Source organism: Myotis yumanensis, unplaced genomic scaffold (assembly GCF_028538775.1).
Source record: "Myotis yumanensis isolate MYYU_CA2020_CCGP unplaced genomic scaffold, mMyoYum1.0.hap1 SCAF_3, whole genome shotgun sequence".
Lineage (NCBI taxonomy): Eukaryota > Metazoa > Chordata > Mammalia > Chiroptera > Vespertilionidae > Myotis > Myotis yumanensis.
This window is the reverse complement of record NW_027223754.1, coordinates 174,466,373-174,485,128: the sequence shown is the minus strand read 5'-3', so window position 1 is coordinate 174,485,128 and position 18,756 is coordinate 174,466,373. Positions and strand designations below refer to the sequence as shown.

The 18,756-nt window shown below is 37.6% G+C and overlaps 1 protein-coding gene across 1 annotated transcript in view; it reads right to left on the bottom strand.

The window, feature by feature from the left end:
• The window catches only part of SYT10 (synaptotagmin 10), a 68,262-nt gene that overhangs the window by 25,024 nt on the left and 24,482 nt on the right, over positions 1-18,756 (bottom strand). The window contains exon 3 of the mRNA XM_070407811.1: positions 8,758-9,325. Within this exon, the coding sequence (XP_070263912.1) occupies positions 8,758-9,325 (568 nt within the window). The remainder of the gene's footprint in view (positions 1-8,757; positions 9,326-18,756) is intronic.

Genomic DNA, 18,756 nt, shown 5'->3' with positions numbered 1-18,756 from the left:
GATAGTCCATGGTAGACTCTATTATTTTAAACTTAATTTAAATTTAATTGTGTATTGCAACATAGATGCTTCCTATTAATGCCTGCAAAATGGCTAAAAGACCTGACAGATAAGGTCCTGGAGTTTATTTGCATCATTTGCATTAATAATTGGCAGCAGCCTGTTAGCAGATGTGATATCTGTGACATTCCAGGGTCAGGTTTACAGCAGAGATGAAATAGGACATTAGGAATGCCCACAGAGGAGCAGATGTGGACAATCCGCAGGCCTGTGGCTACGATACTGCCGGCTGCACCCGGGAGATCTTGCAAAACAGCTCCTGATAAAAAAGATCGATTCCTTACAGCCCTGCTTTCCACCACACTGTTTTCCTTAGAATGAGGTTGGGATTTTGCCTCCTCCTTTAAAATGTTATTCCATAGTTAACAAACTTTATAAGAGAGTTCACTGATAGCTAAACGCAAAAATATACAGTATTATCTTAATCTTAAGGTTGGTCCAGGATGGTTGGGGAAAGAAAAATATTCACAGAAATAAGAAAAATTAATTTTTTAGAGGTTTAAAGAAATGTTAGTAATCTATGTATATATAAAAGCCTAAGCAACCGACCGACTGGCTGACTGGCCAATCACTAGCTATGACGCACACTGATCACCAGGGAGCAGACGCTCGTCACAGGAGCTACTGAGCTGCAGTAACTTGGCAGCTGTGGTTCTTGGGAAATGCACCCGGAACCAGAGAGGAAGGAGCCCAACTCCGGGGTGTGTCACTCAAAAACCGCCCTCTCACAATCCAGGACCCCTCAGGGGATGTCAGAGAGCTGGTTTTGGTCCAATCCCTGCAGGCCAGGCCTAGGGACCCCACTGATGCACAAATCTGTGCACCAGGCCTCTAGCCCATTGGCGCCCCACTTCAGGTCTGGATCCCCCTGGGCCTCTACCCTATTGCAGAGGTCATGGATCTGGTCCTTACAGAAACTTTTCAACTCAATTAGCTAAATGATGGATGTGCAGGACCTACTGGCTGTGGCCCCAGTGTCTGGTGCCTGCGCCGGCCCATCCACTTAATATTGATTTCCAGAGGAGGCAATGAATTTTCCCACTACCATTATCGGCTAGGAAACTGGCCATGGCTTCCCTCCTACCGGGCAGACAGTAGCACCAGCAGGCAACCTCCGGGGAGGGAAGGAAGCGAAGGAGCAGCTCAGGTGGGAAGAAGGAGGTTCCCGCCACAGGACTCGGCCTAGGCAGAAGGGCCTGGGCGGGAGCCTGACATTGAGCAAGGATCCTGCCCTAGGCCGACTAGATTCCATGCTAAGTAAGCCCTGTTTGCTAAATAATTGCATTTTGTAACTAAATGCCCACAAGTCATCAGTTACCACCAAACTTAGGGTAAAGTGAGATGAAAGAAGCGAGACAGATACAGAGAGAAAGTGACATAATATTGGGAGAAGAGAGGAGGGAACCAGATTCCGGGGTGCGTCACCCGAGAACAGCCTTCTTGCAATCTGGGGCCCCTCGGGGGATGCTGGAGAGCCGGTTTCAGCCTGATCCCCACAGGCCAGGCCGAGGGAACCTACTGGTGCACGAATCCATGCACCAGGCCTCTAGTGTGAAATAAAACACATTACTTTAAACCAAAGCTCAGCTAGTGCATTTAGTATTCTGAATGGTTGGTACAATGGACACAAGTTTCTTGTATTTGTCATGTCAAGGCCTACTCTTTCAAACAGTATTTGACAGATCCTTAGAAGGTAACACATTCAAGCACTTATAGCTGCAAACAAGGTGAATGTGGTTATACATATACACCTTCCTTTCTTGTGAGAATTCCTGAGTGTCTAAAACACGGTTGGTGCTGAAAAATATTCATTGGATGGATGAGCAAATAAACAAATAGGCAAAATAAAATTAGTACTGTTAAAAAAAAGCTTTTCCTTTACTTTCAATGGCTTCTTGAGTGCATGAGAAAACTATGTTTAAATATTCAAAATACATTAGTCTTTATAATGATTAACTTTCTGAAAAAAATATTTTAATAATATACTCATAGCTTTAAAATAAAATGTATATAAAGAAATATGTTGGCAAAAGCATTCCTTTTCTATATTCATTCCATTTTTACCATTTTTCCAATAAGTAATTAATATTATTAAATTCTTGTGGGTTTTTACATAGATTTTTTTTGTATATATAATTGAATGTAAATAAATATTTCTCTTTCACATTACAGACATAGGTACACATACACACCATTCTTCAAGTGATTTTTTTTCCTACGTTGGAGGTATTTCTGTTGTGCAAGAGGTGATTGGCTTGCAATATTTGTTCTATATAGTAAGATAATCCTAAAGTAAAAATTATTTTTTGGACATAAATATTAAGACACACCTTTATTATTTCCTTTGTCATTCTATTTGAAATTTAAAAATGCCTGATAATTTCTGTTAAAAATATAAATCCTCCTTGTATAGAAATAATTTATTAGCAAGGAAATTATGAATATAAAATGTGTGACTCTTGTTTCAATTTGATAGAATTTTTGACAAATAAAAATATTCTTGGTTTATTTTACAAATAAATTTGTGCCATAGACTGACTAATAAAAAAATAACCTGTCTATAGAAAGTAGTTAATGTTAACAAATATAACTAAGCATACGTTTATTAATTTGTAATCAGATGGGTACATCACTACATTGTTTTTTTTTTTCCAGTGGTAGATTTGTACTTACATACATTCTTACACTTGACCTTCTATGAAAATTTGTTTTAAAATTAACCACTAAGTGCTCATATATGCCATGCAGGGTGCAAGAGATGCCTAAGATAATTGCTTCTTCCAGAAATCAGAGGCAAGTGGCAGACATAAAACATATACTTCTAGAATGTAGAACGTTTCATTATCATATATTACCTTCTTTTCATTTCCATTGCTTCCAGCCTCAATCAGACTTTATTTAATCTAATTTACACTGCTGTTAAACTCCTTCCTGATGTCCTCTATTTCATAATCCTCCACTCCTATCCACTAAACACACCAAGATGCCACACAAGATAATATTTCCAGTAGTTTCACTCCTCTAATAAAAACAAAATAAATGTGAACCCCTATGGTATTGAAGGTCCTATTGACTGTAGTTAAAATATCACATTCTACTTTGGGTTCTCTGTAGTACCTTCATCCCATATTCCCACTCACAAGTCTACTGTTTTTCACCCTGAAAACATTCTAGTCTCAATTTATTTTCTTTACCTCTGCTGTTTTCTCTTCAGGGAACATCTATCTCCTTTTTTCAGAATTCTATCATCATCCAAAGGTGATCTTAAATACTATTTTCATCTGAGATACAATCTGTGCCAAAAAGTGTGTGTGTGTGCGTGTGTGTGTGCGTGTGTGTGTGTGGGTAGACAACACTATGTTTGTGGATATTATCAGGAAATGATTAGATAGTATTTATATGTTGACATATACTCTATTTTTTGGTATACTGGTTCTTCCATTTGATTAAATTTATTGGCCATAATTTGTATTTTATTAGTTTTTATTTCCACTTTGTACAAAGTATAAACTTAACTTTGTACATAGAGGATTCTCAGTAAATATTTATGTAATCAAACTGAAGTTCTTTAAATCAAATGCTATAGAAAAAAATAATTTCATTTAATAAACTGGCCTAGAAAGATTTTTTGAATAAGACTTTGGGCAGGCCTTTGGATATATGGAAAAATATGACAGATTCCATGATGAAAATTTGGTGGTGTGAGACACATACAATAATTAAAAGCAACAATTTGATAAAAAGAAGCTACTCTTATTTCCACAAAGTTCCATTTTCAACAATTATAAGAGAAGGAAAAAAAGAGGTCCATAGTACTGATATTAATATGCTAGTAAAGCAGGACTTGATACTCATGAGATTCATTAGAAATTAAAGATATATCAACTATTTCTTTACAAATTGATGACAAATGTTTTTTTCTACTAAATTTTGGTTAAGTTTGAGATTTGTAGTTACATAAAGACACTCTTTAAAAACTCATACATGATTATCCTACATAATAAAAGGCTAATATGCAAATAGACCAAATGGCAGAACAACCGAACAATCGGTCAACATGGCAGGTGTTGGCTGTGGCGGGATGGTGGAGCAGGTGAGCGGGGGAACCAGACCAAGGTGGGGAGCCAGTCGCTGTCATTGGGGAGAGCCTCTGGGGGTTACTGAAAATACTTTGTTCCTGCGTGCTGCAGTCCTGCCCAGCACTCACACCTGCTGCTGGCACTGGGCCCGCTCGCACCTGCAGCTGGTGCCAGACCCATCACTCGCACCTGCTGCTGGTGCCCGGCACCAATCCCGCTCACTTGGCTCCATCAGCGGGTGTGAACGGCGGCTACTGGTCCTGATTGCCCCTGAGGACTTCTCCACCTCCCCCTGCTTCTGAGGGGCAATTGGGGCAGCAGCCACTACTCGCAGCCACCGACAGTGCCAGCCCCAATTGCTCTGCACTGTCAGCGAGTGGGAGCAGTGGCGGCGGGAGTGGGGCTGCCAGAGACAGGGGACAGGGGAAGGGGCCGGGCAGGGTCACAGAGGATTGACCAAGACCCACCCCTGTGCCTACTGCAGCCTCACAGCCCACAGTTCCTCTTAAGGTGCACGAATTCGTGCAACTGGGCCCCTAGTTTCAAATAAAGAAGTATACGAATGTTTTTTTTTCAAGATCTGTGTTCAAGTAGGTAGTTATTTATACTGTCATCAGTGTCTCCTAAAACATAAATAGCAAATATATTAATTCAAATATATGTTTTATTTGGTATGTAAATTCTTTTATATCTATGTTTACATAGCTGGATTACCAAGGTTTCCAAAGAATTTGGGTGAGTGAGGGCATGTTATTATATTTCTTTCTTTCCTTTTTCCTTCTTCTTTGTATAAATGTCTATAATTTATGTATAAATTTATTTAAAGTTAAAGAAAGGTTAGAGTTGCAAGTTTCTTAAGCAAATATCAACCTATATCATTTTTTCTCATTTTATAATCTGAATATATAAAATTGTTTCATGATTTTTCAAAAGTTAAAAGAGGTTTTAATTAAATACTATGCTAGCCATGAAAATGATACTCCTGTATATTGTGGATTTTGGTCCCATAGCCAAGACATTCAGGTTTCATTATTATCTTCTCAATAAAAAACTCGTAAGCTGTATTGGAACTGTGTGTTGCTCAATGTTCCAGTTAAAGGGAAATGTCATTTGACTAGAATAATATAATAATACATTTCATTATCTGCCTATTTACTTTTCTTTCTAGAATATTGAAATAAAACTGTCCTTACACATGGTATGCAGAATAAAGGCACCCCAAAGATAGCCACATCCTGATTCCCAGAATCTGTGAATATGTTACCTACATGGCAAAAGGAATGTTGCAGATATCATTAAGATTATAAACCTTGATCCTGGCCTGTGTGGCTTAGCCTTTGAGCATGGACCCAAGAACCAGGAGGTTACTGGTTCGATCCTAGGTCAGGGCACATGCCCTGGATGCAAGCTCGATACCCAGTAGCGGGTGTGTAAGAGGTAGCCGATTGATGATGTGCCTCTCTCATCAATGTTTCTCTCTCTATATAACCTCTCTTTTCCTCTCTCTCTAAAAATCAATAAAAACATATTATTTAAAAATGATTATAAACCTTGGGATGGGAATATTATGCTAGATTACCCAAGCGGGCCCAATCTAAACAAAGGAATTACTGTGGCTCCTAGAAGCAGGAAAAAAGGAAATGGATCTTCCCTAGTGACTCCCGAAAAGAATACAGACCTGATTTTTATCTAATTAGACCATGTCAGACTTATAACCTACAGAACTGTAAGATAATAAATGTGTTGTTTTAAGACACTAAACCTGTGGTGAATTTTACAGAAGAAATAGAAAATTAATAAATCAGGCATATGGAAGAGTTGAAAATAAAACTGAAGGCGTTATTAATATTTACCGAAAACAAACATGTCCAAATTGAAGTTTCCACAAAGAATCTCTACTTTTTTAAGGACCAGTTTAAAACACAAAAACTTACAAATGTAAAAAAAAAATCCACTATCAATTTCTTAAAAGGTTATACTAATTTTTAGACTTCATTTGGGGGTTACTTACCCTTGATCTTAAATATATGAACAAAACATGCTTCAAATAATTTTTGGTATCCCTAGTACTTAGACCATGCCAAACACTCAAAAATATTTGTTGAATGAATTAAAGAGGAAATAATATAAGATTGGGGAATCAAGAGAAATAATGTAACAATTAATTGTTACCTGTTTTTATAGAATTCTAGAAGGTGTCATGTTTTTTACAACAGTAAAAATAACTGCTCACCATTTTTACCCTAGTAGAAATATAAATAATAAGGTAAAACAATATGAAATCAAGAGTCCTAATATCTTTGAAATATGTTCCAGGTTCAAATTTCTTCTTTGTTACTTAATATACAGATCACAATGGAGAGCATAAAATAAAAACACAACTGGAAATGTTATTATTATCTAATGCAATAAACTGGCAGTATAAATTTTAAAATTAACTTATCATATAATTTATAGTGAAAATATGATCCCAAATACTGATTGTAATTAGTAAAATATTGATAGGCAGAAAAACACAAAAGGAACTACTTTGAATTTAAGTATAATGCTCTTATTTTTTTAAAAAATAATGCCTCGCCCTAACAGGTTTGACTCAGGGGATAGAGCGTCGGCCTGCGGACTGAAAGGTCCCAGGTTCAATTCCGGTCAAGGGCATGTACCTTGGTTGCGGGCACATCCCCAGTAGGTGTGCAGGAGGCAGCTGATCAATGTTCCTCTCTCATTGATGTTTCTACCTCTCTATCCCTCTCCCTTCCTCTCTGGAAAATATCAATAAAATATATTTAAAAAAATAGTGCCTTGTCTATATTCATAAATTCTATATTTTAAGCTTATAAATTATGGCGATACTTAGACAAAAGGTGGTAAATACATAAAGACAACTTGGTAGTAAAAAATTAAATTCCTCCCTTTAAAAACCAACAAATAAAAATAATTCAGCAATCTAATCTATGGGATCAGCTCTCTAATTCTATTTCTATAATTTTATCCTGGACAAATAATTTCAAATAAAAACAAACAAACAAATTTATAGCCCTAGCCAGTTGGGCTCAGTGGATAAAGCATCGGCCTGTGGACTGAAGGGTCCTGGGTTCAATTCTGATCAAGGGCATATATCTTGGTTGCAGGCTAGGTCCTTAGCCCTGGTTGGGGCGCATACGGGAAGGCAACCAATCAATATTTCTCTTTCTCTTTTTCTCCCCCTCCTTTTCACTCTCTCTAAAAATCAATAGACAAATATCCTCGGGTGAGGATTAATAAAAAACAACAAAAAGCAGTTATATAAAAAACACAATAATTTTTAGTATAACAAAATTTATGCCGAACTCAAATGTCCAACAATAAAAGAACGGTTAGGTAAATGGATCATAAATGTAAACATCATGCACCAAAACAAGTATAGCATGAAAGAAAATAAGTGGAAATATTTTAAAATTTAGTTTGATCTTAGTAATTTTAAAAATGCATGGAAAAAAATTTAAAAGCAGTATGTCATGATATTATATATAATTGATAGCATTATAGAGTACTTTGACTCTGTGCATTTTTCCAAATTTTTCATATTAAAGTTATTTACAATCAGTAAAAGCATTTTGTAATTAAAACTTCTAATGTAAAAAATCACTTGTTGACCATTCAGCATTTCAAATACTGTAAGTGTGTCTATTCCAAAAAAGCTTCTGAAGGAATGGGCTGTTTTAGACCAAACCAAAGACTTTTCAAAATATTATCAAAATACATTTTAGGCTTGATCTGAGGAACACAATCATCTTAAATAAGGCAATTATTAACTATGAGGTAATTAAGTGCTGGGAATAGGTGACAAATAAGTATTTTATTTTATTTATGTTTATTCTTAAAAATGTATCATTATTATTGAAAGTATTATAGATGTCCCCTTTTTAAAACCCATTGACCCCCTCCACCCTGTATCCCCTCAGGTCTTCATTGAACTATTGTCTGTGTCCATGGGTTATGCATATATGCATATAAATTCTTTGGTTACTCTCTCCCCTCTTTCCTCTGAAAGTCATCAGTCTGATCCATGCTTCTATGTCTCTGAATCCATTTTTTTAGTCAGTTTATTTTGTTCATTAGATCCCACATATAAGTGAGATCATGTGATACTTGTTTTTCTCTGATTGACTTATTTTACTTAGCATAATACTCTCCAGGTACCTCCATTCTGTCTCAAAGGGTGAAATCCTCTTTTTTACTGCTACATAGTATTCCATGGCATAAATTCACTACAGCTTTTTTATCCATTTCTCAATGGGCACTTGGGCTGTGTTCAGATCTTAGCTATTGTAAATAGACCTGCTATAAACAGAGGAGTGCATATATTCTTTCTGATTGGTGTTTTGGGATTCTTAGAAGAATTATTATTTTTAGTAACTTGTAAGAACTTTTTTAAAAATTTATCCAATTACTAATGTTAGCTATATACTGTTAGATACCTGAGTTATTACTTGCATGTAATCAAGTCCTACCTTTGCAGGTTCTTTGCACATAAATTCCATGACTTTGTAAACTTACTTCAATAAGCTGGGTAATACTTTGTTTTATATACCACTGCAGGTCAAATAAAAAGCAATATATTAGTAGAACTATTACTTACTGCGGTAGCCCAATGGATATCTCTCCATACTGTGGCTTCCCTGGAGAGATCAGAGACGTCAAACAAATTATCAAGAATCACTTCTCCAATCATGTCATGTCTAGAAAATCTGTCAAAGTCATAAACACTGAAATGCAGTTTTCGGTTGCTTATTTGATCATATGCTACTGGAAATTGAAAAGTTTCATCAAATTGAGGATTTAAAGTCTTTCTGTGCACACGGGTCTGGAATTTCTTTTTTCTATCTGGGAGAAGATACATCTTCACATACGGGTCAGACGTTCCTGTGAAGTCTTTAGCAGGGAGATCTAAAGCTTTGATGAGTTTAACAACCAAAAGTTCATTTTCATAATCATACTGGAGGGTAAAGTTAAGTTTCCCACAGGTTTTGACATCTTCTTTCCTGTTGCCCTCAGAGTCGACTGATTTCTGTTTGTAGAGCTCTGGCTTTATCCTCCCAATGCTGGTTGTTGTTTCTCCTCTTTGTAAAACAGGTTCTGTGCCTATACTAAAATCCACACTGGACACGTGCATTTGCCGTGGTAGGTGTCTCTTGAAAGAACTGTGGCTGCACACACAAACATACACACAAGATCATTTAGGTAGACTATTGGTGACAATATTTAATAGTGGCATATAAACTGTCTCCCACCCCCATGATAATGAAAGCATTATATTTATACCAATAAAACATAGACACACACACACACACACACAGATACTTTAAAAAAACCAGAAATGCAATATTCAAAGGAAATGTCTCCTAAAATTATAGAAATACTGGAAACACACAAATGCAAATATTTATGACCTTTGCAATTTTGTAATTTTAGTTGTAAAGAAACCAATTACCAACCAGGTTCAATATTTCACAAAATACTATGAATCATCAATTGTCTGGGCATATCTAAATGTAAACATTGTGTAGAAAAATCATACAGATGGCTGGTTTCTTTTCATCTGGATATTTATGTCTCATGGATTCCATGTTTCAGTGACTGAAGCATTAAAATAAAAAATATAAGTCCACATTTTCTTATAGAGTGTTAATTATTTCTAATACTTAAGATAACTAAATGACTATTTACTTTTAAAAAGCATATATAGTTGTGACAGCCCAAATTAGTCCTTTTTTCAACAGGGAGTGGATTTCAGAAATTCTAAGGATTAAAAAAAGGTAGACTTTTAGAATTTGGGACATAATAACATAATCAAGTTTTAAAAATTCAAACTGATTTTCTTATAGTTTCACCGAGTCAATATTTCCAGAACATTAGCTCCATAACCGTACTAGTGTTCTGTAAATGTGACTGACATTAAGATCTGCTACTCTTATACTTCCTCCCTGATTTCTGGCATGAGCCATGTCTCTCCTCAAAACTTGGTCCCAGGTCTTTTGTTCTTTTCTTTCCTCATCTGTCCATTAGACTAATCATCAGTTCTTGGACTACAATTATTATCTTGAATCTGATGGTTATCTAGATATACTCAGATACACACATTTCCAGTTCCATTCTCTATTATCTTCAAGAGAGGTTTCCAAATGGATGCCCTAATTTTGTCTCAATTTCAAACAAACTCATTATTTTCTCCGATTTGCTCTCAAACTAGGTCTCCCTTCTAGTCTCTGACAATAGCGTTAACATTTTTTATCAGTCACTCATGTTAGGAAACCTGCAGTATGCTTTGAATCACCTTTATCCATGGGATTTACTGAATTTTCTAAATCCTGATAATGTTTGCATTGAAACACCACATGTAAAGTGCCCATTCTGTTCCATTTTTATCGCTACTCAATCCAGATCCTCATCACCTTATACTTCATTTTCTAGAGTAGCTTTCAGCTGACTTTCCTTTCAGCTCTCTCTTACATTTAAAACCTATCTAGCACTTACTTCAAAATCCTTTACTTACCTGTTGTCTAATTACATCAGGTCTACATATTTTACTAGTATAGCACAAATACTGATGACACTGTTTAATTAATACATGATCCATTGATGCACACATAAGGACTCATTTAAGAATAATAAAAAGTTAGTAAGTATCCAGAAGTAAGATACCTAACCATGATACCATTTGAGAAGTAGTTAGAGGATCTGACACTGTTAAATCCAGAAAGAAGATTAAGAAGCAGGAGTAGAGAACAAAAATGGGATTAATGCTGGCCGTCTTCTAATATCTGAAGTGTTGTCATGACATTAATTCATGGGATTTATGGGAGTTAGAGGTAACCAGACTTTGGCTTAGATAAAGGAACAGTTAAACATATTTAGAGCTGTCTAAAATGGAGAAGTAATAAACTTCCCTAAACAGGAAATTTAGAAACAAAGTTAGATGTGGAACAAAAACATTTCTGTCTCAGGTGAGATGCTAGACCTCTAAGTGTTTTTTAATATTTAATTTCTATGATCCTCTGTCATTCTGTGGTTCTTTGAGTTTTATGGGTCTAAATATTTAATATATCATTATTATGTATATTAATAAAATGGAATTTTAAAAAATAAGAATTATAATCTGAGGTGTTCCAAGTTCACTCTCTTACATTTAATTAGCTTATTTTCTCTAACTGGACTGAATTACTAAACAATTAATTGAACACCATAAAAAATGCTTAAGTTGTATTGAAACAGATTCAACCTCTCAATAGTCTCCTTTTATACAAATGAAGAAGACAACCCAAAATGTGCTGTACAAGTATCAGGGACTTTTTGCCTTTTACTGTATTATTTATATGGGCTTCTCAAAAAGCTGGAGTGTTGTAATTGCTGGGGGTGGGGAGGTAAAGGGAGATTTAATTGGAAGAAGGTAATAGGGGAGAAAATGATGAAAAAAATAAAAGAAGAAAGAAAAGAAAGAAAGAAAGAAACAAAAAAGGGACTCTAGTTCAGCACATAGGCTGCAAATTAAGGTAATGGTTGAGGCTGGTAAAGTGAAGGAAGAGACCACAGGTGAAAACACACTGCAGCATTCTGCATGATCTTCTCCTCATGACCAAGATAGAGGTCTTCAGTGTGAAGTCTTAGAGACTTCTATTGAAGAGAGAAGGCTTAGGGAAAAAAATTATATTCCAGTATTTTGAAGAAATAATACTCAATGAAAATATGGATGAAATAAAAGATTATTAAAACAGGAAAAAATGAAAAGTATCCTAATATATAAAAAGCCACGGGCCGTCACAACCAAAACAACCAGATGGGTGACAGGCCAGTAGGGGGGTTAGTGAGGGATGACCAAACAACTGAACAGCAGGCTGCGTGGGGCGACCAGGGTGGCAGGGGGGTTAGTGAAGGATGACCAAACAACTGAATAGCAGGCTGCATGGGGTGACTAGGCTGGCAGGGGGGCAGTTGTGGGCGACCAGGCTGGCAGAGGGGGTCAGTTAGGAGTGACCAGGCCGGTGGTGGGAGGCAGTTGGGGAAAACCAGGCTGGCAGAAGGGGACAGTTGGGGGTGACCAGGCCAGTGGCGGGGGGAGTAAACTAGGGGCGATCAGGCAGGCAGGCAGGTGAGTAGTTGGGAGCCACCAGTCCCAGATTGGAGAGGGTGCAGGCTGGGCTGAGGGGACCCTCACTCCCATTCCCCTGTGCACGAATTTCATGCACCGGGCCTCTACTATGCTATAAAATTTTCACAATGAAAAATTAAAGTGTGATATTACTCTTCAGATTTTGCTAGTAAAGGTTAATATAGCATTGAGTGCTTACTATGTGGAGGGTACAGCTGTAAATTCTTCATCAACTCACTTGGTCCTCATGTAACCCTATAAGGTGCTTAGCATATGTTCCCCATTTTACAAATTAGGCCACTGAGGCACAAGTAATAAGTAACTTATTTAAAGTCACATAGCTAGGCAGGTGCTAAAATTGAAATTTGACCAATTTGTTTGAGGCAGTCTGAGTCTAGTAGCTATGCCCTTTAACCCTGTGCTGATATAGTGGTGGCCCATTTGACTGAATTATTTTAAGTAACCATCTATATATATAAAAGGCTAATATGCTCAGTGTCCATCTGACCGGTTGCTATGATGTGCACTGACCACCAGGGGGCAGACGCGCAACACAGGAGCTGCCATGATGTGCACTGGCCATTTACAGTGAAATGGTATCATGAACCTGGTGCCCACAAAGCAACACTTGGCTTCTCCCAAGTGAGACACAAGCCCCACCACCACCCCGGAGTGACACCTCACCAAATCGCAGCCAATGCTGCCGAGATCCCATGGCACAAAATGCAGCCCACAGCCCAGCCCAGCCCAGGTATTTGTTCCCGTTTTGTTTTTTTACTTCAAAATAAGATATGTGCAGTGTGCATAGGAATTTGTTCATAGTTTTTTTTAAAACTATAGTCCGGCCCTCCAACGGTCTGAGGGACAGTGAACTGGCCCCCTGTTTAAAAAGTTTGAGGACCCCTCAGCTAAATTATTGTCAAGGAACCATCAGAGAGCATTTATATAATAAGAATGTAAAAAGGAATACAGGTAGTACATATTATTGTCCATTTTAAAAGGGCGTGGTATAACCCAGTTTAAATACTCAATGTTCCTAAGAGATTTTGAATATTTTATTAAATTATCTAATATTTCTATCAAAAATCACTTTCACTTATGCACCAATTTTTATTTTTGTGAGAAAAAAAAACTAAAAATAATTCATTTTTTTATAGATTGGTTCCATAACTTCACACTCACTTATACTTTTCAATATAATGAAATTTTAATCTTCCATCCTCTCCCTAAAAATCAGTAATTTCTTTCTTATGCCTCAGAATATAACTGTACAGCTGTAAAGAGCCCCTTTCTAACAGGAATCAGGGTAGTAACACTTTTGTTCTAGTAAGCCCGTGCCCTAATTATAGGGTAAATAGTGCATATTCTAAGTCACAGTTGAGCTAGTTCAGCTAAGAGAAGCTTTAATTATTACAATGTTAAACTATTACCATGACAACACAGATCTTCTTGCTTGCTTTTTCTTCTCTTCTTTCTTTTGGAATGACAGAAATAAGTGGCTATTTAGTGTCACACAAATATTCAACCAATCCAAGTGTAGGCCATTCGATTATTTCTGATCCCATTCTTACCCTTCAAATCTAGGAAAGCACCACCCAAGTGCTTTTACAGATGGTGAAGGAAAAACTTTCCCCATTTTATCTGAACACCTGAAAGTAGCTAGATATAGTCAATATTACTTGATGCATGCTTCTCTCTGATCAACATCTCATCTCTTCTACTCCAACTTAGATAACTTTCCCAACTCAACAGAAACTCCAATCCACAGATCTTATTACCATCTCATAATCACTGATGCCTTAATATAATTTCCCCTCTTTACCCAGTTTCAACCCCACGATTAATTATTAAAGCCAATTTATGCATACATCCCCAATCCCCTATTGCTCTCTACTTTCTTAGTTCTAGAGCAAACCACAGAATCAGTTAAATTCAATTTTCCATCGTTGCTACACCTGCACATGTGCAAGTGAATTTGACTGGAGTAAAACATAAAACAACTCTGACGGTTTCACTTTAAATTCAAGATCACATTTCTCATGTTGACCCTGATGCTGCACAGCAACCCATTCTCTCTCTTAAATCTCCTAGATCTCAAGAAGACTATTTCACACTTTTCCACCTCTCTTCACACATTCATCAACTTCTTCCTCAGTCCCTGTCTCCATTAATGACCAGACTTTGCACTTCAGTAAGAAAACTGAGGCAAAGAGCAGAAACCTTCCAGACTCACAATACCTCATCCACCCTCTTATCTGAATCTGTACCCATATATTTTGCCTTCCAGTTGATATTAAATTAACCACCCATGCTCCTATCTAAAGGCAATCATTCCACTTGTAGACTAATTCCCATTTTTCTCTCATGTTACCTTCAAGAATGCTCCTCTCTAATTCCTGCATAATTCTCCCTCTTTATTAGATTACTAGAGGCCCAGTGCACAAACTTTGTGCACGGGGGGTGGGGGGGGGGGGGTGGGTCCCGCAGCCTGGCCTGAATCCTCTCCAATCTGGGACCCCTTGGGGGATCGGGCCTATAGGATTGGGCCTAAACCAACAGTCGAACATCCTTCTCACAATCCAGGACTGCTGGCTCCTAACCGCTTACCTGCCTGCCTGATTGCCCCTAACCACTTCTGCCTGCTAGCCTGATCACGCCCTAACTGCTCCCCTGCCGGCCTGGTCACCCCTAACTGCCCTCTCTGCTGGACTGGTCCCTCCCAACTGCCCTCCCCTGTAGGCCTGATGGCCCACAACTGCCCTCCCCTGCTGGCCATCTTGTGGTGGCCATCTTGTGGTGACCATCTTGTGTTGGCCATCTTGTGATGACATAAGGGTGTTGCACAAGGACCACCTAGGCTTTTATTAGGATAGATTACCATAAACATAACAGCATACTCTTGATTTCTCCTATCTTTTTTTATTTTTTTTATTTTTCGCTTAAAGTATTACAAAGGGTATTACATAAGTGTCCTTTTTCCCCCCCGCCCTTGACAAACCCCTACCCTCCCTTACCCCCCAATGTCTTATGTCCATTAGTTATGCTTATATGCATGCATACAAGTCCTTCGGTTGATCTCTTACTCCCCTCCCTCCTGCCCCCCAACTCTCTCTGGCCTTCCCACTGCAGTTTGACAATCAGTTTGAGGCAGCTCTGCCTCTGTATCTATTATTGTTCAAAAGTTTGTAATGGTCTTTATTATCCATGAATGAGTGAGATCATGTGGTATTTTTCCTTCATTGACTGGCTTGTTTCACTTAGCATAATGCTCTCCAGTTCCATCCATGATGTTGCAAATGGTAGGAGTTCCTTCTTTTTAACAGCAGCATAGTTTTCCATCGTGTAGATGTACCACAGTTTTCTAATCCATTCATCTACTGATGGGCACTTAGGCTGTTTCCAGATCTTAGCTATGGTGAATTGTGCTGCTATGAACATCTGGGTGCATATATCCTTTCTGATTGGTGTTTCTGGTTTCTTGGGATATATTCCTAGAAGTGGGATCACAGGGTCAAATGGGAGTTCCATTTCCAATTTTTTGAGGAACCTCCATACTGCCTTCCATAGTGGCTGCACCAGTCTGCATTCCCACCAGCAGTGCACAAGTGTTCCTTTTTCTCCACATCCTCTCCAGCACTTGTCGTTTGTTGATTTGTTGATGATGGCCATTCTGACAGGTGTGAGATGGTACCTCATTGTTGTTTTGATTTGCATCTCTCGGATGATTAGTGACTTTGAGCATGTTTTCATATGTCTCTTGGCTTTCTGAATTTCCTCTTTTGAAAGGTGTCTATTTAGATCCTTTGCCCATTTTTTGATTGGATTGTTTATCTTCTTTTTGTTAAGTTGTATGAGTTCCCTATAAATTTTGGAGATTAAGCCCTTATCAGATATGACGTTGGCAAATATGTTTTCCCACGAGGTGGGTTTTCTTGTTGTTTTGTTGATGGTTTCTTTTGCTGTGCAGAAGATTTCTCCTATCTTAAAAGAACCTTCTATTGCCCTCACTTTCTCTGTACTGCCCTCTTTCTCTAACACATTTGCAGCAAACTCCTTGAAAGAGTTAAGGATGGTATGTTCACTGTCTAATTTATCTCTTTCCAGTCTGTTTAAACCCATTCTAATTAGCTTTTCACATCCTAACTTCAGCATAACTAATCTTGAGAATGGCACCAATGTTTCCCCCATATTACTAAACTCACAGGCCAGTCCACAGTCTTCAAGCAAGCTGGGAAGATCGGAGTCACTCCTGGTTGTTCACATACTCTCTTCAATTGGCTTCTGGGTTATTTCCTTCTGGCTTCCTTCCTACTTCATGCATCTCTACTTCTCATTCTACTATGTTGTTCCTTATGTCTTAACATTAGAATCCCTCAGAAATTCATCTCTGATTTTCTTTTCTTTTTTTATCCATAATCATATTTTTGATAATATCATCTCCTGTTTTTTGACACTAGCTGTATATACCTGTACCCCAAATTTATATACATATCACAGATTCTCTCCAGAATTCAAGTTATTATCCAGTTGCCTACTCAACTTCTCCACTTTGATTTCTAATAGAATTCTGAAACTCAACAGAAATAGATCTCCCGTTCTTGCCTCTGAAACTCACCCCATCTACAGTCTTGTCTATTTCAACTTGATCTTTCCAGGTGCCCAGGCGAGGGCCTTGGCGTCTTCTTTGACTCCCCTCTTTTTACTCATATGCCACAGCTCATCTGTCAAGGTATTCTGTTTAGTCCAGCTGGAGTGGCTCAGTGGTTTAGTGTGGACCTATGAACCAGGAGGTCATGGTTCGATTCCCAGTCAGGGCACATGCCAGGGTTGCAGGCTTAGTCCCCAGTGTGTGTGTATGTGTGTGCGTGTGTGTGGTGGGGCGGGTTAAGGGCGTTTGTAAGGTAGCTGATCAATGATTCTCATTATGATGTTTCTATCTCTCTCTCTCTCCTTTCCTCTCTGAGATAGATAAAATTATATTAAAAAAAAAAGATATTCTGTTTGTTCTACCTTCAAAATAGATCTTGAATCCAGCCAGTTCTCACCATCATTAATACCACCTTCCTGGTCTCACCATCACCTGTGGTCTGGATTATATCGCCTCCTTAATGACCTTTCTATTTCTATCCTTGTGCCTCTGAACATTCTATCAATGTTCATTCTCAAAACAACAGAGTTATCTTTTCAAAGCATAAGTCAGATCATGCCACCACTTTGAATAAAAACCCTTTAGTGGCTTCTCATTTTACTCAGAGTAAAAGCCAAAAATGTTTTAGCTCAAATGTTTCAGCTCCTGTTACCACTCTGATTTTTCTCCCAGCATTCTTCGTCTTGCTCTCTCTGCTATAGCCACTGGCCTCCTGGCTGCAGTTGGGACACAAGTGGCAAGTTCTAGCTTCAGGGCCTTTGCATGGAGAGCTCTCCCCAGGCACTCTCATGCCCACCCTCCCACCTCTTCAAGTTTTTGCCGAAACATCTCAGCATTTCAAATATGATAGTCTATACTGACTATCATATTTGAAATTACAATGCAGCCCCCTTTCCCATTTAGACCCACCAATCTCTTTATTTTGCACTATTATTTTCTATAAAACTTATTACCTTCTAATACATCATGTAATTTACTTAGTTATGTTGTGTGGTTCTTTTTCACAAGAATGTGGGTAGGAATTCTTGGCCATTTTGTTCCCTAATATATATCAAATGTTTAGAAAAATGCCTGGCACATAACAAGTGTTTAATAAATATCACTGAATTAATAAATTAATTGAATTCTTTTTTCCCAAAAAATTTAGACATCTCATAAACAATCCAATAACAATAAAAGTTATTTGGAGGGAAAACTATTTTCTTCTCAATTATGCAATATAATAATTAAAATTCATTTAAGTAATCTATTTTTATTCTGTTCAAATAATTTAACAGCTATCTATAAATTAATAGCAATTAATAAAAATAAAGGTTCAAACAAAGGTTATTCTGAAAACACTTCCCCCCTGACCTTTCTCCATGTTAAAAAAAAGTATAAAAATCGTAACAGGTGATAAACAATTGCTTTTGCTCTAATATGTATTTACAGAAATGCCATGAAGCTATGAGTTAGGTTGGGAAATATATCTTGGTAGTTTTCAATCTACAAATAAAGTTCTGAGAACATATTTAATATTACTAAAAAGAAGCAATACAAAATGAAGCCTTACACATAAAAAAACCCTCTGTAATAATATAGACAAACCTCTGGTCAAAATAATAAATATAAGAACATTTTATTTCGTATAACTAGTTCTTAGAGGGTCTTTTGATCTAAACTATGTATTCTAGCTTTACATTTCTAGCTCAGTGTGTCTGCTAGTTATCAGGAGCCTACTTCCTGGTGAGCACAGCTAGGTTTTGGAGGAAAATATCTTAGTCTTCCCAGTGAGTTCACCTACCACCCTGGGTGACACCTCTTCTATATTCCACATTTCATTGAGCATACTACAAATAGTGTGC